Source organism: Uloborus diversus, chromosome 5, assembly GCF_026930045.1.
Source record: "Uloborus diversus isolate 005 chromosome 5, Udiv.v.3.1, whole genome shotgun sequence".
Lineage (NCBI taxonomy): Eukaryota > Metazoa > Arthropoda > Arachnida > Araneae > Uloboridae > Uloborus > Uloborus diversus.
This window is the reverse complement of record NC_072735.1, coordinates 33469780-33494971: the sequence shown is the minus strand read 5'-3', so window position 1 is coordinate 33494971 and position 25192 is coordinate 33469780. Positions and strand designations below refer to the sequence as shown.

Below are 25192 nucleotides of genomic sequence, written 5' to 3'. Positions count from 1 at the left end.
AGCCGAGATTCAAACCGGGGGCTTCCCAGTCGCAGTCAGACTCCTTTGAACACTAGACAGGACAGGCGACGATAATATCAGTTTTCTAGAATTAAAATGTTTTGTATACATTAAATACCTAAAATAAAATAGTTAATGTACAATAGGTTCGGCTTTATTGCGAGCAATAAATTATTTACTGCAGCATATGACTTTTCTGAAAAAATCTTATGGCTCCAGCAAAATTTCCTCCGAAAAGGTATAATTCAATTAAAAATTAAAATTTTTTTCCGTACTAATAAAACTCCAAAGAACATCTGACAGAAGTTACAGAAATGTATTTTAATTACATGATTTTTAAAAAAATGTAAAACAGAGCGGTCTCTGTGACCTCACGTCCCATGATATGTCCTTCTTTCTCACCTCTTCTGTTACGGGTTAAACTAAAACAGCGATTTTTACAAATTTAAAACACTTAATTAAAACACAAACATTTACGTGTGGAAAAAGCTTGCCAAAACGAGACTAGTTCACGCGCCGAGCGAGCAATCAGCACTGAACGAAAATATGAAATTTAATAATACTTGGGACTCTGTACGCTGCACTGTACCTATTGATACATAAAGTTAATTGTTACTTTTAATTGTTTCATAAAACAATTAAAAAAATCAATTGCAATTATTTTAACTGTGAAAAACGATTAACGTACATTAATTCAATTAAATTAATTGCAAAGTGCAATTAATAGTTTAATTGCAATTAATTTAATTGCAATTAAATTAATTGCAATTAATTTAATTGCAATTATTTTTTTAATCAATTAACTAGGCAATTGAAAAAATAATTGATTAATGCCCAACACTGCTTCAACCAAGGCTTCACTTGATACACATCTTATCAGACTCAGTCATTTCAACAAAAGTTGTAGTTTGAAATCAATCAATCAAACAAAAAACCTGGTCAGACTAAAGCGACATCTGTTGGATTTTGTGGCAACTTTTAACTATAAACATTAAGAGGAGTTTATTTTTAAAGTGAATATTCAACAAAACTGAGTTCAAAAGTGTCGAGTTAATTTAAAAGCAGATTTTTTTCTTCCCAAAGAAAAGTGTTTGAAAAGATACTTTAGGTAAAAAGTGAAAATATGAAACTTTCTTTTCAAGAAATATTAAATTTTAAAACAAATTCACATGAATATGAACCGAGGAAGATGTTTATCCAGCACTAATTAAATGAATGTAAAATTCTGTTAATGAAAAAAATTTTGTGATAAACTATTCCAATTTTTCGGAATGAAGCATTTTCAAAATTATTTGAGTAATGTAACTACAAACCTTCAGCAAATATAAAAAGGAGTTAGTGATATTGAATATTGATCATTTCATATTTATTGCAATTTATACATTGAATAACAATTTCAAACGAGTTTAAAAAGAAGTTAGTTGTTCAGGCTGGCGACAGGACCTGTGAAAAAAAGTTCCCTGACTTTTCCCTGATTTCCCTGATTAAGTTCACCAAATTTCCCTGATTTAGGTCACCAATGATAATGGTTTTCTTTCTTTGCTCTACTTGAAATCCATTTTATGTTTGTATAAAATGCAGCATTTTAAACGTTTTAAGTTGTGTAAAGTTGTTGAACTAAAGATATATTTAAAAAAGATGTTACTTTTTTAATAAAATGGTTAAAAAAAATTTATCAAGTCAATTTTTTTAGGGAAAAAAAGCCTAAAAAACAGCATATTCAATTTTTCTACATGGAAAGATTATAGAAAATTAAAAAAAAAATACTTTCCTTCCAGAAACCACTTAGCATAAGAATTTTAAGAAACTATTAAAATTACTCTTAAAAACATATGTGTATTTATGATAGAACTAAAAAGCAGTTGAAATTGTTTTGAACTAAGTTTTCAAATAGTATAATAATTGTTGCAAGAATAACGAGTAATAGTGAAATAATAGAAGTAATGTAGTTATTCTTATATAACTAATTGAGATATTTATGCAAAACAGATGAAACCATTTGACATCCATTCATAGGGAGCTTTTCTCTAATCAAGAACATAGGTTTTAATGAATAAATACAGCATTTTAACAATAAAAAAATAAAGATATTTACTTAAGTGCACAAGTTAACTCTATTTCAAATGATTTCAGTATGTAACGAAAAAAAATCTTAGATTCCTTTCGTAACAAACAACTTTAAAATGCAAGAAAAAAAGAGAAAAAAAAGATAATTTCAAAATATGTAAAAGAAGAATACAACTTGGTTATAAAATTAAAGAATCACTTAAGTCTGAAGAAAAGAAAACCTTTATAATCTGCAGTGACAACAAATAGTATAACAGCAAAAAACAAAAAAAATTTTTTTATTGAAAGTTCAATTTTAGCAATTAAATTTAAAACGCAAGGAAGTAATAACTTTTAAGCTTTTGTAGTATTAATTCAAAAACCAAAGATTTCCTCTTGAAATCGTGATTACAGTATGCTAATTACTTCGAGACAATGGAATAAAGGCAAAGGAGCTAAGGCATTAATGAAGGCTTCCTCTTTACCTGTATGGTTGTTTATTTTACATAGCATTGAAAGCGTAAAAGGAAATTTCAAGCTAGGTAAAATAAGCAACCTTACAGACACAGAATCAATCTTAGGAAGTTCATCCTGTGGTTAAGAAGTAAGATTCAATACTTTGACGTTGAGGAAAAAAGATGCACAAATATGCTGCAGCGTATAATCGCACCTCATTAATTTTCCTTTTTTTTAAAAAAACAGCTTATTGGCGGAAAATGTGTAGGGAATTAAAGTACTTAATTTCGTAAAGCAAAAAAAAATTTTTTTCTTCATAAAATCAATTTTCCCTGATTAATAAAGTTTTCTGACTTTTCCCTGATCTGTCGCCACCCTGTTGTTTGAAAACATATGTAAAAAAGTTTTCGCTATACTGTTTTTTGAGGGAGAGGGGGGGGGGGGGGAATTTGGTTTAGTTTCTGCTTTCAATTACGAAAAAAAAATCATTTAAATTTGGTTCTGAATTGAATTATGCATAAAATTTTAAAATTAAGCATTACATCTTACGCACGAAACCAAACTGTCTGTGGGGCACTCAATGGTGATCTCGCCACATATATATTAACGAAAGTAACTGAACGATATTCATTAGCGAGAGAGAACAAAAACTAACTTTATTTTCAAACTTGGACGCCAACACTAGCGATTCAAATATCATAACAGTTGACATTCAATATGAAAACAAAAAGTAATGTATATAAATTATCGCGGTTACAGTGAGACGCCACATCATTCTCCCCCACCTAGTGAGGTACCGAACGATTAAGAAATTGTTCAAAGAAAACAAGCCGGGCGTCGAACGACACGTCCAGATCTGGAATGTGGTGGAGGAAGGTCCTCTGCAAATGTAACTTTCTGAGGAGATTTTGGAGTATGTGACTTTGTTTTCTTTAGAGCTGGCTGTTGATCCAACTTGGCAGTGGAAGTTTGTTGTGGCTGTTCGCTTGGCATAGTATTGGATAGAAAATCATTTTTAATAGTAGAGTTTTCCAAAAAACAGGGTTTTACTCTATCTATTGAAACGTTGACTGTATTTTCATTTATTTTGACTTGGAAAATAAGAATTTGTTGGAAAATTAAATTAAGCTATTCAAGAGATAAGTAATCCGCCAAATCTAAATTAAACGGTATGAGGATGCACCCACATTACTCTAATGTGTAATCCAGCCAGAGATCAATTAAAGTGTAAAACAATTCGCCAAATAAATTTATCAATTAATTAAAAAAACAAAAGTTCCATCAAATTGTTAGATGAACAAACATTGAGGGCAGCAATTTTAGCAATAGAAAAAGTTTTCGCCAATTTCGCATGTCCGGCGCCGGGATAATTCCCCCACGATTTTAATGTGAATATTAAATGACAAGAAAAATAATGCTGCCAAATTGTTGTCAAATTTTGTGACGCCAAAAAATTTACATATATGTGCGTCACGATCCATTTCAAATCTTGGCAATTATTCATTTTATTTGCTATCCCCGTATTTGATTTTTTGGTTTCAACAAAATATAGCTTTTTTTTGTTGTCAATCATAGTTTTTTTAGCGGATTTTTTAACATTTTACTGAAACTTTTAATGTCGTTTCGTGGCTCGATGCATTTACTGGAAGGATTATTTTAACTTTTAATAAATATACATGTAATAAAACTATATGTAATAAAACTTTGAATGCTTTTCGATGATATAATTTATTTGGCAAAAAAATGTTATTTTGTCTTTTTCGAGGATTTTTAATCCAAACAAAATAAAATAATTCGTCAAATAAAACTAGTTGGACTGTGCGTTAATCAGGTCCTGGGTAATCCCTAAAAATGCAAATAGCATTTAATCACTTTTATTTAATAAGAGAGCTTCAGGGATGAATTCGTACAGTTTGCCAGAAGTGAATGATAATGGGAAATAGTTGAATCCTGAATTGGAACCTGCTTTACTTGAAAAGAGAATTTTTCTCTAAAAACAGATCTGGTAAGCTGTTCTGGCATCATTTCATCCTGTACTACACATCCAGGGGCGGCATTTCAGCATTTCATTTGGGGGGTCGAGTTTCTTAAATATGTATTACTACAGTGTGGTACAAAACACACATTATCTAACAAGGAGTGGTCATAAAATCGGTTTACTATGAATAAAAATTTGTGTTTGGAAACAATTCAAAATTTTGACTCATTTTCTAATACGTTATCGCACAAAACATCTCGATACTAAAGTTTTTTATACCTCTTGGAAAAGTTTTAATGCATGATTTTTGGAATTCGGAAGAGCAGGAAATCGTGTTACTAATCTGTCAGTGCCCAGTGTCGTGCTGTTTTACCAATACAACTAAATAGAAATTTTTTTTGCCCACTGTGTTTCGAAAATAATTCTCTAACCCAGTGGCGCCGACTCCATGGGGCTTGAGGGGGCCCGAGCCCCCCCAATAAATCAAGAAAATCATAAGTTACATTATGCTTTCTAAACTCATAAATTTATCTTTTATTTTCCTTGTTTGAAGATAGTTTACCTTGTAAAATATATTCAGTAATGAGTTAAAACAAATAATTATTACGGTTGTGTAAGCAGGTTAACTGAAAACGAGTGGTGCGAATGATGATAGTGTTACAGTGCTGCGAGTACTGTAAAAATTTGTCCCAGTGCGCGAACTTACTGGTCAAGTCTGTTGCCGGTGGGCAGCGCTGCGGCGCACTCACCTAAGTGTTGCTGATCTGGAAAAATATATATGAGAGTTTGATTTGTATATAAAATGGGAGGCGTGATAGTTTTGAATACTCTTGGGAATCGTGTTTAAAAGAAAACCTTCACAAAATGATGATCCTTCCCTTCCTCGGAATCGACGTGTACCAAAGAAGTATGAAAACAATGAAGGCAGCTCACCGCACACTTTCAAAATCCCAAAAGAAAACATTTGACTCGCGCTACTTATGCGAAATAGCTATAACACGATTTTTTCTCCAGTATTCAGACCTAACGCGAATTCCTCACCGCAACACGAAAATTCTCGGAAGGGAATCGTGGTGTGTTCGTATCAGCTTTGTTATTGGTTACTAAAAATTTTTTTGTCATGAATGTATCTTTATCCTTTTACCATCGCTGAGAGTAGAAGTTCCCTTTTCATTTTAAATGCGAAAGTTAATGAAATATAATGACACCTAAGAGCGCTGTTTCATCTAAAGTTTGTGAAGATAAAAAGAGAAAGTTTCATGACAATTAAAGAAAAGGTAGAGCTTCTTGAAAAGCTGATGGTCAACTAAAAAATGCGTTGAAGGTAGCACGAGAATTAGGTATGAGTGATTCTTTCGTACATACAATTTCAAGTCGAGAAAAGGAAATCCGTAAAAATTCACCGAGTAGTGTCTTGCAAAAATTTATGAAAATGGAAACTGCTCATGTATTGTGTACGAATATCATTAATTGATCGACAGTACAGTACAACTAAAGATGCATTTGCTTTTCTTACTATATACTGTGTCTACCGTATACCGGTTTATTTTTTCTTTCTTTCCCATTAATCATTGATTTTGTACATCGTAGCAGTATTTTATGTTGAATAAAACGGTTTTTTTTAAATACAAGTAAACATTCAGTTCTTTATGTAAGAGACAGTAATGTACAGTTAGTTAAGAGATGGTTTTTAACAGTTTGAGGGGGTGTTTACAAGTGTCTAAAATAATTGGGTACGTTTATAAAAAATTTTACACATACCCTTTTCCACAACGCGAAAATTCGACCAACGCGAGAGGTCTTGGAATGCATCCCTCGCGTAAGACGGGAGTTGACTGTACTACAAGGCAATATACATTGAGGTTTGTAAAATGGTGCAATTTTGCATTATTGGGCGATTTACATCAACTGGACGCACACAGGTCATTGCAGTTAAACAAGAGTGCTTGCTTTTATTAAACAGAGGTGAAAGAGAAGAGAACATTTGAAAAATCAACTGAGTTTTTCAAAAATGACCTAGACATTGAGAGACTGCGTTTATACTTGAATATGTTAGCCGATGTCACTAATGTAAAAACAACTGGTCTTAAAAAGCATGCGTAAATTAAATTTCCTTTTTGCAAAAATACTGTGTGTGTTTGTATTTATTTCTTTCGTTTTTCGAAGCCAAAAAATATGTGTCGGGCTTGTCGAGTTTTCGAGATTCTAATGTTGATTATATGATTTTAAAAAAACTTTAAAACTCACTATTTTTCATCTCAAATTTAGAAAATTTCCTGCGGCATGCCCCCTTTCCCCCGATATTTTTTAAGTCGGCGTCTCTGGCAGTGCCCTTCAATGCAAGTCAAGCGCCCTACCTTTTCCATGCCTAGCTACGGCACTGCATGACTCCCCATAAAATAGAACAAAAAAATGTCTCTTACTAAGACAAGTGACATGATCTAGTTGAACCAGAAAAATTTGTATACCAATTTTTGGATTGTTTTACTTTGAAAACGCCATGCCACATACTGTTTGTTTTTTAAATTATACACACCAGAAAATATGTAAATTGGCATTTTCAAGGCACAACAATCGACCTTTATTTGGGGGGGGGGAACCTCCATGGGATTACATAACCCCCTAAACCCCCGGTGATGACTGGGCCAGCCCCCCCCCCCCCAATGATTTTTGCAAGTCGGCGCCCCTGCTCTAACCTCCTGAGACAAAGAAATCTTTCTCTACTAGCTGAGCTGATAGGAAAAGTTAAAAAAATAATTGAAGTAACAAAGTTATGTATGAAAACACTTTTTATATCTTGCTCTTCAAAATCACCCAGGCAACTTCAAAAATTGTGAAGGGCTTAATTTTACATCATTGAATAATCTAGTCTCATAGGCGCTCTCAGCTTCAATGAGATGTCCTCTGCATCCAGCTCTGTTATTCACTATTCCAGACTGATGAGTCCATAACAAGGACGAAACTGCAGTCTCTGGATGTGATAACTGGTCTGTCGGTATATTGCTTGTAATTTTTCTTGCCTCGTGCTAAAAATTTTACTCAAAATTGAAACATTTTATTTTTTGTTTTCAACATCCAATCCAGATAATATAGAGCCAACCATACAGAAAAAAAATATCATCAAATCTTGTGTTAATTTCATTCGAAACTGAATTGATTACTTCATACAAAACATTAAGAAAACAATGTTTGACTTTACATCGTGTTTGTAGGTTTTCGTCACTTTTTTTTTCGCACCTTTTTAAAATTGGCTCGGAGGAAGAATTTTTCGAAAGGTTTCACGATTGATTGAAATATGCATCTATGTAAAATCTAGTTTCAGTTTCAATTGTAGATTGAACTGTGGTAGTATGCTGCACAGATCAATTGTAGATGGAACTGTGGTTTGAATAGTCTGAAAATTAAGGGTAGTGGATTGAAGATGTTTTGATAGAGTAAAGCATTTTTCAAAAGCTTTCCTCAGTACAAACAAATTGAATAAAAATTCAAACAAAGTCATACATGGTAAAGGGCATGAGCTTTTTCACCATTGAAAGATTCGTTTTGCAATAAATCTTCCAATCGTCAAATCACTGCTTTGAAGTTATAGAGAAATAATTTTATGGTTTTAACTCGTGAAGACCATCTTCTGTCACTCCGAGATTGTATACTTATAGAGCGCCATAAAAGATATTTGTTAATATGTTATTTTTTAATTCAATAATCATATGCATTTTTAAGAAGTTTCTATGAAAGCATATAATGCATTGAGCAGCTGAAACGTGTTTCTAGCAGAAGAAAAAGATAAACACTCATCAAATAAATATACACTTAAAAAATAAGCGTAAAATTTATTGAATAATATCAAGGACTTTTCTTGTGAAAACCATGCAGCCACGCCACTTTGCACGAGCCACTCATATTGAACATGCCATCGTTACAATGGGCACACAAGTATGAAATATTTAGCCAAAATGACGAAATGTCTTCTTCAGTTAAAATTAACTATGGTTCTCTATCACTTTTCTATGTTCTGAAAAGGCCGGGAAATACTTCATGAATTTAAGTCATCTTCCAAATAACGAAAAACACTTTTTCTAGTCTGGGAATGCGTCGAGTTTCATCAAATATTTACTGAGAACCAGCGAGATTTTTTAAAATGAACATTGATTTTCGATTTACATAAATTGAATTCACCCATTTTCTATCATTCTGCTTAAAAAATTTGGGGGTGCGACCGCCCCCTCTTGACCCCCCTATTTGCCGCCCCTGTACACATCGGTTAACTGTATCAATGAAAATTTTCGTTAAAGATTGAAAAAGCATCACTTTTTACAGCAGAAATAATACGTTAACTAATGTAAACAAATGATTTTCTGGTTATACTACAGCGCTCTCTTACGGAAAAGTCGGCGCCTTTGATCCTTTGAGTAATGACTGAGCCTGATAAGGCGCGTATCAAGTGAAGCCTTGCTTTAACACTATAATTTCAATCCCTACTTCAAATTCATCATCATTGTTGAAAGCAAATTTCGGACATTAATGACAAGGCACTATTTTGAGGTACTTCACATTGTAAGAATGACCCATGTGTGACCCAAGGAGACTAAAAATTGCTGTCCGTGGGTACACGTGGTTGTGTGTCCTTGGCTACAAAGAAATGCCATTTTGGTTTTGCAAGGCAGTCACATCGACAGGACCACAGTTTTACAACATTAAAAAATCAGAAACAAAACCTTCAAAATGTAGGGAATCATGATACCTGCAACAAAAATGAATAATACAATCCACGATCGACAAAAAAAAAAAAGAAATGGCTCATGTTTCTTTTATTTAGACCCTAATAAAATCAAAAAAAAAAAGAAAAAAACGTGATAGAATCTTAAATGTTTGTTTGATGGCGTTGAAACTTCCTGGGGTACTGGAGAGGGCTGTGACACACACGTTGAACCCCAATTAGGACTCTCGACGATACTCGGAATTTCCTGACCAACGTCCTTTGATACAACCGTCAATGGGTACAGCATCTTCTCCTACCGTTTGACATACAATAGATAATTTTACAATGTTAATGTTCAGTGTAACGCTTTCATCCAGTAAGCTTTATGTTAAATAAATTTACCAATTATGCGTCACATTTTATATTTTTTTAAAATGGGAAAATATTTCTACTAACTCCTTTCTTTTAATTTGGAGAAAAAAATATGTTTTCACTGTCCATGATACATCATGAAAAAACTATCTTGTGCAAAAACTAGAAACACATTTCAGATGCAAATAAGTCATTTGTAAAACTAGCCAATACTAAGTTGTTTAATTTATTGATGTAGGAAGAAGAGGACAAACGATTGCAAGAAGAAAAGGGAAAGAAATCAAGTTTAGTTGGTGCTTTCTCTGGTAATCTCTTAAGACGAAGATAAATTATTTAAATTTTCGGTAATTAGCATTTTCATATTTATTGAGTGATGTTTTTATATAAGATGTTGATTTTAGCTTGTTTATACTTTACTGTATTTGTTTCTCGAGGCTTGTTTATTAAATTTGATTTAATTTTGTAATTAGTATAGTTATGTTTGTTACTTCATGCTAGAATCTTTCAGGGCTCAAAAGCAATTTCTCATGAATCTGCTCTTAGTTGGAAAGATCTCCCCTCCCCCTCATGTTTGGAGCTGCTTGATGGAATTTCATATTTATCAAAAGAACCAATGATTTAAACAAAATGTCATAAGCTAAATGAGTAAAATTCTTTAAATTATTATTTTGTCTAAAAATGCATAGTTAAAAAAATTCTAAAATCCTATCAATTAACAGCTTTTACTCTTTAAATAATTTTTACATTTATAGAAATAAAATTTTTATGGTGACAGGAACACAGATAGATAAAATAAACTAAGGTCAGACAGCCTAAATCTACTGTGCACTTTTTAAAAAAATGATTCCATGACAAAAATCAGTTTAGTCAAAAATGAGAAATTCTCCTTTCTTAATTTCAATTTATAGCAGAAAACCAGAAAACTCCCTACAGCCAATTGGCGAGAGTTGGATTTTGGCACTGCAATCTCTTTACTCTCTCGTTTTTCAAAGCAGCGATTGCAAACAGAGACATTGCATGAGAGCCAACAATCTTTTGGTTTTGAACCAAATGCTTGACACCTTGTGCCACAAATTATGTGATAATATTTGGTTTTCTTCATCATTCACTTATTCCATACATTATTTTTAGTTTGATAATTTAATAAATAAAAGTTTTAAAATGAATTATTTTTATTTCATTTAATATTTTCTAGGGGTCATTTCATTCATTCATTCAAGTCATTGTAGTTTCTTGCATCATGTACTCACTCTCATCGAAGAAAGTTTTTTTGTAAAGGCAACAATGTTCAGAACTAGTGAAATGCAGCATAGAAATATAATGTAAGGTCAAAAACTGAAAAGATTCGATTGCTTGATTTAATAGTTTTTCATATGACTATGTTCACATTATTGAAAAAAAAAAACAGCAATCTTTTATAGAATCCGTTACTGTACCTATTTCTTGAGAGCATGTTCTGTCACTTTTGTACTTGACGAAAACATTTTATTTTAAAGTCATAAAAATGTTTCTTTAATAATTAAAATGTTTATCTGATTTACAATCTATGTTAATACCCAGCATACAAAAGAAAATCAATTTGAATAAAAGTTTGAATGTGTAATCAAAAGTATAAATTAAGTCAAATGGATAAACATATTTTGTAATAAAGAATAATAATGCAATTATGTAGTAATGTAGTTTATTTCGTTTCGATTTGAAATACAACTTTGAGAAATCTGCTTCATGTAGAAAAGGAAATTAGCGATTTAAATTGTCATTAAATTAATATTACCAATTCACATGATAAAGTGTTTCGTGAAAGAATAATTGTAAATTGGGTAATAATTACAATGATTTTTATTCAATAAAAATTGCACTAAATACATCACAGATTTTGCACACCAATTGCATGTTTATAACCTCCTTTAGTTTTCATTAATTGGCCTTTTTAAATTAAAAACAAAGCAGTATTAAAACAGTTCAACATTTATACAACAATATTTAACTCGCTTTCGTAGTTTATGTACAAACATTAAATTAATACTGTAACAGTATTTAAATATATTGAATGTGACCAGTTTTTTAAGTGGAGAATGTTTCCTTTTATGGCTTTAACTTTATTCAAATTAACAAAACTCCTTTTTTTTAAAATGGCATTTTGGTTTTAAAAATTGTATATATTTGTATAAAGTTTTTATATAAGCACATATGAAAAATGTGTTAACAATTTTCGTCGATGTGAATTTTAACGCACATTCTCACATAAAGGTTTACATATTTACATACAGTTTCAAGCTATACAAGGGTCTATATTCAATGGTATGCAAATATGCTAATATTCTCAAGAAATTTTTATGGTTTCATGGAATGCAGAAAATTAAAAATAAAAGCATTTTTGCATACCACCAGTTTAAAAATTTCTCTCAATAGTTTAACATCTAGTCCAAAAGCTAAATGTCACTCTATTATGCACAATTAATAGTGTATACAAACTTAGTTTGCATCGTTTTTGAGCCATATTGCAGGCACCCATTGAGGCTCCCTTTCTAACGTGTTAATTTCTTTTAAAAGTTCATTGAAGGCTTTATCAATATCAGAGTTTATTATCACCATATCAAAATAATGCCCGTAGTTGTCTTCCATTTCTCTGGCCTTTTCGATTATGTCCTTAAGCTCTTCATCTTTAGGATTATCACCAGCCTTCATCCGATTCTGTCGAAGTTTCTCTAAAGATGGAGGTGCGACAAAAACAACATATGGCTTGAGATCAGAATTTTTCAGAATTTTCAAGGACTGCAAAGAAGAAAACAAACTTTATGAAAATTAATTTATAATGAATGTTTTTCCTCTCTGTAACTAATGCTTTGTTATATTTCCAACCTTAAAATTATATAATTAGGTCCTGTGGTAAAAATATGTTGTACATTTTAACAACTTACAGTAAAAAATGAATGAATACTTTTGTGCAACAAAGTAACCATGCAAAACATAATTTTTTGTGCATTAATTACATTGTTTCCTTCAGTTAACATACAGTGTATTTCACATTGAATGGGGTAATTCATGTCAAAACAAATTAATTTGTGAGGTACAATCATAACAATTTTATGAACAATAGTGAAAAATCTCAGAGTTCAGAAACTTTCATAAGGGGCACTGTTATTCCAAATGGCACCATCTATGCCAAAATATTGTTTATTATCATATAAAGCAGGGTTGGCAAGGTTTTACCCTCCTATCCAAAACTACATTTTTAGAGAAAAACTATTTTGTGAGAAAACATCAAAAACAGATAAAATGTATCAAAGTAATGTTTTATATTGAACATTTATTCAATGTGGACATTCAACTTATTTATGCAGCTGATTATAATCTTATTGTATAGAAGTTGAATTCTTGATTAAAATTTCAATTTTTATGCTTGAGTTTATTTGTTTATATACTAGCAATACACGCACCGTGATGCCCATGCTAAAAATTTAATGGAAATCCGTTGAATAAAAAAAATTAACACCCCTCCCCCTCTGATGTGAAATGATCATTTTTCTTTGTATAAAATGCGTACACACCTTTACAGAAAAAAAAACTATTGAAGTTTTTTTGGAATTTAAAACTTTTTGTCAAATTATTAAATTACATTTACATTTGCTTCAAAACTCTAGCGAGTGAAGCGGTTTTTACTACAATTTAAAATATTTTGCCAAATTACCAAAAAAAGACATCAAATAATATCTTTCAAATGTAAAAATAGTTTTGCAACTCTATTCTTTATCGCTAAACTCGCCCAGCAACCACTCTATCATAATCCATCCGTCTAACAAAGAAAAAAAAACATCTAGTGGAACATTCAAAAATCATAGTCAGAAAAAAAAGACAATGTTGTACATTTCACTCGGATAAAAACAAATCGAAAGTTTCTTTTCTTTCAAAACAATGAAGTACATTTACAGTTGCTTTAAATAAATAATTCTAGACTGAACCTGCTCAGCGCCTAATATGCCAAGCAAACACGCTACCGGGACCCAGCCCTTTTGCGAGTGAAGCGGATGTTCTTTCTTTGGCAATAATAAATGTTTCGCCAAACAAACAAAAAAAGTATAAAATCACATTAACAGTAGCTTTCAAATCTTTATATATTAAGAGCTGCGTTGCCCGGCTTTGCCCAGTCTACCTTAAGAATAAAAATTGTGTCAAGTGGCATATATGCAACAATCAGGCTTAAATAAAAGAAAAAAAAACATTATGCAAAATTACCCTTACAAACAATGACGACAGATATTAAAATACTTTTAAGAAATTAAAATGCAAAAGATGGATTTTAAAAGCGTAACCATGTAAACACGAAATAAAATAAGTTTAAGAAATTAAATGCAAAATAAGGAAATAAACAATATTCAAAAAGCATAACCGTGGAAACGCAAAAATAAAATGGTTCCTTTGAAAATAGAAGCTAAGTTTTTCGACTATAGGTTGAGAGAGATCTGGAGTAAAAAAGTCGCTTTTTCCAATGGTGTCAAAAAGAAAACTGAGGGACAATTCCTTCACTTTTTATTGATAGATTTAATGAAGAAAGTAGTGCCTAAATTTCAGCTAAGCCTAAAAAAGTTCGAGTTAAAAACACAAATTACTAATTACTCCCGCCGTAATTAAGTTAGAGCATTGAAACAAATTGTTTAGAACGCGGGAAATTCTACCCTATTCAACGATATATAATATTAGTATGGGCATGTAATTTTTCACTCCCACATTTGGGAATTTATGTGAAATTTGGGCCTAAATTGGAATAAAAAAAGGACTATTTATCGGATTTTTTCAAATTATAGCCTTTGTCACTCGGTAAGATAGCACCTTTCATATAGTGAAAGAAGTTTTCAAATAGGTGCAGTGGTTCCGGAGATTACCTCGAACATATAAACACACAAAAATCTGCCCTCTCTCTTTATAATATTAGTTATAGATTTTGGTGATAGTTACCAAATGTGTCCCTATGTTTATGCATGTGTGCAAATGAAAACGGGGTTGGTAAGGTTTTTACCGTTTTGTTCAAAACCCTTGTGTCTAAAGTTGTCCGAAAGTATCAAACTATTTTTTTGAAAAACTAGATTTTGTGAAAAAATATCAAAAACAGAACAAAATGTGTCAAAATTATGTTTTTTCTTGACTATTTAATATATTGATTACATTCAAGTATAAATATATTAACTTATTTACACAGATGAATTTAAATCTGGTTACATAGAAATTAAATTCTTCATTAAAAATTTAAATTTGTATGCATGAGTCCCCCCCCCCCCAGACCAAATTTTTTGACATTGATGCATGTGTGCAAAAGAGTGTTCAAAATATAGTGCAATAACTGACTTAAATGACTAAGTTACAATTTTTTGTAGTTACAAAATGTGTTACAGTAAAACCGCTCTAATACGTACACTAACGGGATAAAATTTTTTTGTCTGCAATAGAGAGGTGTCCGCAGGACCGAGGTTTAATGTTATTTGCCTTGGAATCGAGGAATTAAAAATTGTCCACATAAGAGGGGTGTCCGTTAGGAGGGGTTTACTGTATACAATAGACCCTCGTTTTACGCGGGTTTATTTTACAAGGTTTCGATTATACGCGGTTTAAGATTTGGCATCTTTATTTTATTTTATGGGGGATGAGTTTCGGTTTTATGCGAATGCGGATATGCAAACAGATAATAATTTCCCCTCTTTCAAAATCCAACATCCTAAACATTGCAGATTACGCGTAATCAACTGCATTTTGGCATGCTAAAATGGAGCTTGGGCCACTGGAGACATTTTATGCGATTGGTTCCAGAGCTCCTTCCAGAAGTAAAATGATTAAACTCACACAGTTCAGAACTTACTGGAAGATGAGTTTTTAGGATTGACAAAGGAGGTCAAAACCAATGAGGATACCGATGTTGGTGATGCACAACCAAAAACTTTTACATTGAAAATTTTGAGCCATTCCTAGACAATAGAAATGATCTTTCTGATTTGTTAGCGAAGGAAGATTCTATCATGAGAATGATGCAAGTGATCATGGATGTATTAATACTCTGCAAAGAGTTAGAGAGAAAAATTCTTAATAATTGCCAAAAGACTATTATAGCCAGCTCCGCTTTATAAACAGGACACAAAATTAATTTATGTTTTCTTTACGCATGTTTTGCATAAAAATCGATATAAGTACACATTAAACTTATTACTCAATTATTTATCAGTGGAATGAAGTATTTCTTTCATCTACGGAACCTAACCCCTATTTTAACACTACTATTAGGTCTCGATTTACGCAGCATTTCTGTGGAACGTAACCCTCGCGTAAAACGAGGGTCTACTGTATTAAAAATATGAACTAAAAAAAGAATAGCACAAGTTTTAAAATATTAGTGTTTAATCATCAATTTCTTGTTCTTTAATCTATGATTTAAAGAATAATAATTGTTAAAACATTATATAAAACTTATTTGCAAAACCATTAAAAAAGTAAGCTTTTTTTGCAACATTTTACATTTATAACTCAAAGGAATGTTATTAAATATTGCATATTTAATAATAACCTTTGAGTTATAAATGTAACAGAAATAAGTTGTCTTGGTAGTGTTGTGAATTTCCTTTCATAACTCTACCAACTGTTACATAAAGATTTTATGTAATAGAGTTACTAGTAATATTTTTTAAATGAACATTTTGGAGAAAAATATTATCAAAGACTCATTAATTAAACCTCATTAATATCTGTATTTATGCATTACAAATATTGCAGTAAATACAAATTGATTAGATTATACCCCCTTTAGCTTCAGCATACTTTTAAACAGTTTAAGACAGTTTCGTACAGTTTTAGATAGAAAAAACAACCTGTCCTGTCCTAAACCAGTTTCGGACAGTTCAAAACCCATTCCGGTTTAAAAGCATTTCCGCACAAAATTTAGTAAAGAAACACTTCATAGTTACAGCAGCAAACTGTGTGAAGCAGTTCAAAGTTCATAGTCTACCTTATCTCTAAATTGATTGTCCTAGGTTAAACAACAAGTCATTGCTGTGTAGGCTACCAATAATCCCCCTGGAATTATTTCACATAGGGTTTTGCTAAAGTGTTAGTGCCTCCATTTCTTCAAGTCTTACTAAACAGCTTATAACTCGTTTTTTATTCAACTTAGAAATTTCGAACAGATGCCATCTTCGGAAGGAAAATTAGCGCTTTTGATAGACATTGTTAATATGTGCAAGTATTTTTTCACCCCCATATTTGGGAATTTTTGTGAAAATTGTCTTAACTCCCCATGAGTGTTTTTACCCCCCATAGTGTGACGAAAACTACCTGATGTGAATTTCTGAGTATCAAAGGACCCTCTGCCGAATTTGTAAAAAATCCGGCTTAATCTGAATTTGTATAACCAAACATAAAAACACAAATATACAGTATAACTTTGATTTATCCATACCCGATTTAAAAATTTCCTGAATTTAAGGATACATTTCACTGGTCCGAATTTGATCGCATTGAATGTTTATACTCCTCGATTAATTGATAACTTTTTCCTGTTTCTTGACGGTTGTTAAATCAAGGTTATATTGTACATCCATTTTTATATACATAGATAAAAACAAGCATAGGATACATACTTGAGGATGAAGGTTAAGAACACAAATCTTGCCAGAATTCACCACTGCTCTTATAGCATCCAAGCTGGTACCATAGTAATTCTTCTCATATTCTCCATGTTCCACAAATTTTCCTGCTGCAATATCCGCTTCAAATTGAGATCTTGATATGAAATGATAATCAGCACCATCTACCTCTGCATCTCTTTTCGTTCTACTGGTATCTAGAAACATATTTTTACTTTCTTTAGAAATCTAATTTTGTGCTAATTTATTGATTCAGTAAAATCATAAGAATGATAAGATAAAAAGGTACAAGAAGCATTGAAAACTTGCGTAAGATGGCAAAAAAAAAAAAAAAGTTGGGGCAAAACACATAATTGTTTGACCATACATGTACTATTTAATCTTATGTCTAATGAGCGGAGGCGTGCACAGAAATTTTCGGGCTCGTCACTAATGACTTTTCCGGGCCTCCCTCCATTTTGTTTACCCCTATATTTAACCCCTAGTTTGGGCCACAGGTGTCACCCCCCCCCCCCCCTGTGCACTCCCCTGCTAATGAGCGTAGTCCAACAAAAATTGTAATGTCTTAGAAACAATGAAATGTGTTTAGGTGACATACATAACATTTTTTTTTCATAGTTTATCACTTTCAGAAAAAAACTTGGTGTGACATGGCACACATCATTTTGTGATTTTTCAATGAAAAGGCAATCAGATTATAAAACTTAAGAAACTGAAATCAAAACCTAATCAGAATAATCCATGCATTGAAAGATTTCAAAAATACAATGTCTGAACTTAAAAGTAATATTTCAGATAATACTTAATCTATAACTACAAAGAAAATTATATAAGTCTGCACCATTCCGTTTTCTTTCTCGACTTAATTGGTGACCAAATCATTGAATCGTTTAATTCTGAATTAAATAACTTATTTACCTATTATTTAACTTATTTATTTTTTTTAGTTTGCACATACATTGGACATTAACTGTATTCCACTCAGAAAAAATTAATGATTGAAAAATATCAAGTTTTACAGGTGTAAATGTAACTGCTTGTAAAATACCACTTTACTTGGAATTTTGTAGACAAATAAAAGAGTGAAACTAGACTAATTAAAAGTTCTCATAATGGATCAAAGTATTGTTAATTGCTTAGGCAACCTGGCACCTAAGATTTCTCGGCCCCTTATGAGGTATGGGGGTAGAAAAGAGTATGAATAGAAAATGAGTTTTTTTGATTGGCTTCTCCTCACTGCTGATATATACAGGGCCCAACTAATTTACTAAACAATTCTTTTTCCAGAGGCTTCTTAGCTTCGTCAGTCAGTTTATTTAAAAAAAAACTAGTAAATATACTTAAATTCATGAAGTTCAAGAAATAATGCTTTCTTACTCATATAGAGCAATCTAAATAAGAGAAATACTAACAAGGTATAAAAATAGTTTTTTTTTTCCTAATTAATAAATTATTTATTAATGCTATATAAGTTTTTTAAAAATTTAAGGCCCCAGGCCCAGGATTACTTGTCCTGTGCAGTAATCAGGCCTTTAGTACATACTAGGGTCTTGCCCATAGGTCTGATTCAAGATCCTTGTATAATGTGTAATAAGATAAAATATACCATAGTTAATAAACATACGTGGTACTGCAGCAGCAAATCTCTCTGTATCTTCCATCAGTCTTTGTCTTAACTCATGACGGCCAATATTTGGAGGGCCTATAAGAACTGTTGGACGTTTACGATTGGCACGAGGATAGTAGAGAGCAGTTTCTTCGTACGTCAATATCTGATCTCCTTCCAAGTCTAAAAAGAATAAATAATAATAAAACAGTTACATCCCTTATGCATTCAGATGCAATGATCTGAATTATTTCCACTTTGCCAAAAAATGTCTGTAAGCTTTAAAGGAAATACAAGACAAAATGCTCATTGGCTTGTTTACGATGATTTTTTGCATGACTTTCCGTATTCATTAGATTTTTCATTACTTAAAAAAGGATGACCCATTATGCAGAGAAATATAATTGATTTTAAGCATTTTTTAACGGCACTGAGAATTTGTAGACCTTGGTCAATTCTGAACAACATTCTAAATCATGTACCAAATGTACTCTAGTCATATTTTGAATTGAATTGTTATTGCCTTTTTCAAAGGTCTTTATCTTATTATTTTTCAAATTAGCTTGTTCAAAAACATGTTTATGATTCAGATTTGATTTTTATGTTCTTCAAAGGAAACATACTAAAATCATGTTTAAAATTTTCAATTAAAATAAAATATTGAGTACTGAGACTTTACGCTGCAAAATCTTATTTAAAATATAAATTTTAGTTTGGAAATTTCATACCCCATATTCTCATTAAAAAGTAGTACCTAACTATTTTTTTAAGCTCAGTGGGGGGTTGCTGTCTTCAGAGCACTCTGCTAATTCATGCTACCCTATGAAAACTTATCCTATACTTTGACAATTCCCCCCCCCCCTCCATTATTACAAATTGGTGCATTACGAAGCTGTAATAAACAAAACATATCAAATGAAAAAACAAATCTGTATGAAATTAAATACATATATCTTTTTTGAATGTGCAACATCAGTATGAAAGAGTTTGTCACACTTTTCATAGAAGAATTAAAGATTTTTATTCAATATAATTACATATACTAAATGTATAAAAATAAAATAGCAACACTTACCATCACTTAAATTTGCATTATATAACTTCTTTTTCTTCTTTTTATGGTATTTCTTTGCACATAAAAATTTCGCTGCAAAAAAGTAGACACATCAAAATCAAATTTTTAAGTCCTCTGTGATGTAGTCATCCACACAACAGACAATTTGAAGTGACCTTTGGGTGTATATTACATACAGACATACATACAGTTGAGTTTAATTAGAAAAGATTTTAGTTTTTACTGTGTTTTAAAAAGTGGTCTACTGCTCGTGGTAACTGGTCAATTACTGGCGAAAGCTCCCTTTTAACTACTATTGAAAATAATTTTAAAAATAGTAATTAAAATAGAAAAATGACCAGCAATTGTTAACCCTTATAGTTTTATTGACAGGTAGAAAATTTTTCAATTTTTTTTCCTGTCAAATTACGTAGGACTTGTAGAATTTTCCACTAAATGGTCCACTACAAGCAAATCACCCTATATTTGAGTAATTTTAATCATAAAATAATTTTTCAGCTTATCAATCAGTAAAAAGTTTTTGTAGTACTGACAACTATGAATTTATCACTAAATCTCTAGTGCATATGTTTTGTTATTGCGATAAAATATGTTTGAACATTGCTTGAAATGACTTAATAATGTTACACATTGGTAGGAATTTCAAAAAGATTCGATAATGTCATGAAACTTACCCTTTTTATTGGCTTTTTCTTTACTATTTGTTTCTCCAATTATCGTCTGTTTCATTGATTCTCGTCTGTAAATATTTGAGCGTAAATCAGATAGCGATTATCAACAGTATTATATATTGAAAATAAATCAAAATCTGTTTTTATGTTATTATAAATCAAAAGTAAATGAATCAAATTTAATTTATATAAAAAAGAAACTAAAAATTATATTAACAAAATCATATGCATAAGTAATAAAAGCATCGAAATTGGGTCACAAAACTGATAAATATATGGGTCAGAGAGATCACAAGGAGCCATAAAAAGTAATTGATCTGAAAAGATTTGAATCACAACCAGCCTCAGGATCAACTTTATTTTTTGTTATCGATAACACAGAAAATTTTGTACGTCAAGCCCAATTAAGTAAAATGATCCTAACTTTTATTACATTCACCCTTGCTTTTCCAAAATGCCTCCTTGGAATTTAGAAAGTCATCGTGGCAAGTAGGAAAGATTTAGAAACAATCAATTTAATAATATAAATGTTTGTTTTATTGATAAAATTTGAAATGTTATTCAAGGCTCAGTCAGATATGAAAATCAAATTATACAAAAATTAAAAGATTTGGAGTAGTTTTGAGTAGTACATCAGAAAAAAATTGCACAAAACAATGATTCATTTTAATGCATTGTTCATAAATGAATAGTATAACTTAAAATAATTAGAGTTTATGTAATGGAAATTTTTCTGTTATAATCAGAGAAACTAACAAAATATATTAATATGTAACTTAACTTAGGAGAAAAGTAATAGCCTTTAAAAATATTAAAACGTGTCTTGCAAATATTTTGGAAACAAATGAACAAAAACTTTACCATTTATTAATTTAACTGAATTTTAAACAAAAGCCTTTTTTTAAGTAAATAAAAATAACATTTAAGAGTGAAACATCTTGCTGTTATCAAATCATACATTAAAAAAAAAATAGTATGATTATTCCCATTTTAAAAACTAGGGAATTAGGAGAGAATATATATATTTTCCAAAAATGATCATCACTAAGGATGAAACAAATGCTTCAAAAAGTAAACTTACTGTTGTTGAAAATTCTTACTAGGCACAAGACCTGCCAAAGCTTGATCTTCCTCGCCTTCTCGATATGCTTGCCACCAATTAGGATCATCTTGGCTAATGATATGGAGAATATCTCCTTTTTGGAATGAAATGCCTAGTTCTCGGCATGGAATGTAAAGATCATCATCTGGGTCATAATCAAAATGTGCCTTTACATGCATCTATAAAAAGCAAAGTAAAATAAAAACCATGGTCAAGCAAATCATTAACATTAGTGATTTGTTAAACAAATTGCATTCTTTTGTCTGTCTTGGAAAGAGTAAAAGATCTGATGTTAGAGTAAACAGTGTATAAAATTGTGCGTAGCCCATCACTGCTCGAATCAATCCATTTGAACGTAAAATGAACCAAAACTGTTTTTAAAAACACAATTATTTTACATTTTAAAAAAAACCTTGATATTTCTTTTGATTTTATCTCACATCCATCACAAATTTGACTTCTTGTGCTTCTATAATGATTGTTTTAATATTCTTTCATGTTAATAATATTTCTGTTTATTAACAAATTCCTCATTCAACATTCTTAAATTGTGTTTAAATTTTAGTTCATTTTCGTGAAAATATTACTTTGTAAAATCGAAAATTTTCTGGGTTGATAGAAATAGACGCCCAATAGTACTTTTCTATTTTTTTTAATCATTTTAATAGTAAATGGAAGTAAAATAGAGTTTTTACTAATGTTACAATGATTTTCTGGGCCATGGTCCTTCCAGAATACTTCTGGTTTATGGTTTCCCACATATAGAATTCTTCAGAGTGCAAAAAAATTCAAAGGAGAGGTAGGTCTAGACATAATGCTCTAAGATCTGACTTAAGTTGACCTACCCTCATCGAGTCCAGTAATTTTTACAACTGAAAGTTAAATGCATTTTTACTATTCAACAAATTAAAGCAGTAAAACCCATAAAACTTTCCTAATAAGTTTTCACTAATTTTATGCTTCAAATTAAGGTAAATAACCTAATTTGCTTAAAAAACAATAATTTTCTTGTAATTAAAAATAAACAAGGGAAGAAACACTTTTGATAACATATTTTAAGGGAGCTGAAAACATGAATACATAAAAGTGAAAATTATACATACCACAACTTCCCGCTGAGAACTTTTTTTTGAGTCTTGTTGTGTAGGAATTATTAAAAATGTTAGTGTTCCATTCATAGTGGCCTGAAATAAATAAATGAATAAGCATAAAACAAAGACACACAAAGCTAATAAACTTCTACAAAAGCTATTTCTTGGAAGAATTCTTGGTGTGATTCAAAATTTTTTGGCAGACATTTAATACATCAAATAAGAAAGATAATTTTAGAGATCTGGAGTTAAGAGTCCGATAAATTATTCAAAATTTCAAGTTTCATTTAAAAATTCAATAGTTGTTTCTTTTTTTCAATTCATTAGGACAGAACTGAAATGTCCTTGTATGCATCTTTGAATCATTATTACAAAACTAATGCTACTCTTATAAACACACAAATGCATATAACTGCACTTCTGAAGTTTGTCCAATAAATTATTTTTAGTGTCTTCACATTATTTAAAAATCTTTTTCTTTTGATACGTTGACTGCCAATTACGATGTAATTTGTTGCATGTGAGCTTAATTGAGATAATCAATGAGTTGACTTTGATATTTTTTTATTGAATGAGAAAATGACTGTTTTTACTTCATGCACAAAAATTTCAAATAATTCTATACTTAATTTCCATATTAAACATTAACTTGGAGTTATTACTTGACAGTTGAAAGTTTGAACTATAATAACAATATTTTGTAATCTAGAATGAATCAAGGTATTAAAATTTGAAAGAATATATCTCAACAGCATATCTGTTTAAAACTAATTTACCAAAGTATATAGTATTCATGATACTAACAATGATAGCCAAAATTTGGCATCCATTCAGAGGAAATAATAGTTATTGGAAAAATTATACATTAGTCATTTTGAATGGTCATATTAATTGAAACTGCCAAGATTTTTCAAAATGCTAATGTATAATTCCTATACCTCAGGAAAAGTTCATTTTATTGAAAAGTTATATGAGTAACAGTAAAAGAGAAGAGCCCAGAAAATAATCAAAATTCAGCTTGGTGTTTAAAATTGACATAATTAGGAAGAATTAAGCAAATGTCTGCTATGCAATTGATTTATTATGAAAATTCATAAAAATTGAAATACATTAAGCTAAGATATTGTGTTAAAATAAATTACTTCAGAAAAGAACTTTTTACGCTTAGAGAATAGTGTGCAATCACATTAGAAAATCATACATTATAATGTAAAATAACAATTTTACCATTAAAAATTTGTACCAATATCTTACGTAAAAAATCCCTCAAAAAACTGCTTGCAATGTAATATTTAGAATAATTGCAAAAAAATAAAGAACATTTCTAAAGAAAGACATAGAATAGTACAATCTTAACAAACTATAAATAAATAAATAATATGAAATCATAAATAAGTAACAAATCATAAATCATCAAAAAAAATTCTCACCAAAATATCACAAACGTCATTTACAGATTTTCCTCTCATCTCTACGCCATTCACTTCAAGAATTTCATCTCCTTCATGTAGCAGGCCTAGAGGTGAAAACAGGCATGAAATCAAGATTGTTAGATTCAACATTCATTTGTTTTAAGTTAAGGAACACCAAAGAAAAATGTATCTTATGCTCTATAACTAAAAAATCGACGCACCAAGAAGGAGTAGTCCGAACGAAACGAAATTTTGCATACGTGAGGGCAACATTGATATGAGAGTGTGATTGCAAAACTATCATTCATTAGCAGAAAAATTTCAAATGAATTAGAAGTTTAAGTACCCTGTTGGTAATTGGACTCAAGACTTGAAAACCTATTATTTGTTTCCTGCAGCAAGAAAGAAAATTACCGAACTTACTCCCTTTTAAATTGACCACGAACATTTTCTTTTTGAATATTTTTTTTAATTTTAATACTATTAGCTTTTAACTGTTTTTTAGGCATTAAGTATTATGCAAGTAGTAAAAAGAGACAGAAAGAGATTTTTTTTCTTTTTCATTCTTTTATTATTTTTTAAAATTTTTTATTTCATTTATTTATTTAGTTTTCTCACCACATTTATATAAACATTTTTATTTTATATATATATTTTTTTTCTTATTGAACAAAATTATTTTCTTTTGTCCATACCAAAATTGAATGAACATTATCATGTGAGTTGTTTGAAAATGTTCACATACATCATCCCATGATTTGTCAATTTAACATTGTTGAATATGTACAAAAGGATGGCATACTTAATTTAAAAAAAATACCTTGTTGGACTATCTCTAGCATGAATGCAGGAGACAATACTCGCGAGGACTGAGGCTTAAAAGAATCATACAATGTCCTACCTCAACTAGTATTACATTCACAAGACATCCTACTAGTTGGATTGAACTAGTGGCTCATTTACAGTTCCTGTGGACATTCCCTCTAGGGGTGGCCAACAGGGCATAAAACCTCCATTCATTTGAGATTTTTCCTGTGATAAATAATCATATTTCTTTCA

At 30.8% G+C, this 25192-nt stretch overlaps 2 protein-coding genes across 3 annotated transcripts in view; one reads left to right on the top strand and one right to left on the bottom strand.

The window, feature by feature from the left end:
* Window positions 1-11178, top strand: part of LOC129222783 (mitochondrial import inner membrane translocase subunit TIM50-like) — a 41103-nt gene extending 29925 nt beyond the window's left edge. The window contains exons 10-11 of the mRNA XM_054857322.1: window positions 9790-9895; window positions 10747-11178. Coding sequence (XP_054713297.1) covers window positions 9790-9879 — 90 coding nt within the window. The 3' untranslated portion in view covers window positions 9880-9895; window positions 10747-11178. The remainder of the gene's footprint in view (window positions 1-9789; window positions 9896-10746) is intronic.
* A 36-nt stretch (window positions 11179-11214) lies between these two features.
* Window positions 11215-25192, bottom strand: part of LOC129222781 (protein PALS1-like) — a 203997-nt gene continuing 190019 nt past the window's right edge. Inside the window, exons 11-18 of one of the 2 annotated variants that reach the window (XM_054857318.1) lie at window positions 24152-24237; window positions 22734-22814; window positions 21610-21809; window positions 20532-20596; window positions 19858-19929; window positions 18801-18965; window positions 17171-17373; window positions 11215-12326 (exon numbers count right to left, since the gene is read on the bottom strand). In XM_054857318.1, the coding sequence (XP_054713293.1) occupies window positions 12027-12326; window positions 17171-17373; window positions 18801-18965; window positions 19858-19929; window positions 20532-20596; window positions 21610-21809; window positions 22734-22814; window positions 24152-24237 (1172 nt within the window). In that variant the 3' untranslated portion in view covers window positions 11215-12026. The remainder of the gene's footprint in view (window positions 12327-17170; window positions 17374-18800; window positions 18966-19857; window positions 19930-20531; window positions 20597-21609; window positions 21810-22733; window positions 22815-24151; window positions 24238-25192) is intronic. The other variant, XM_054857319.1, reaches the window with a different exon arrangement.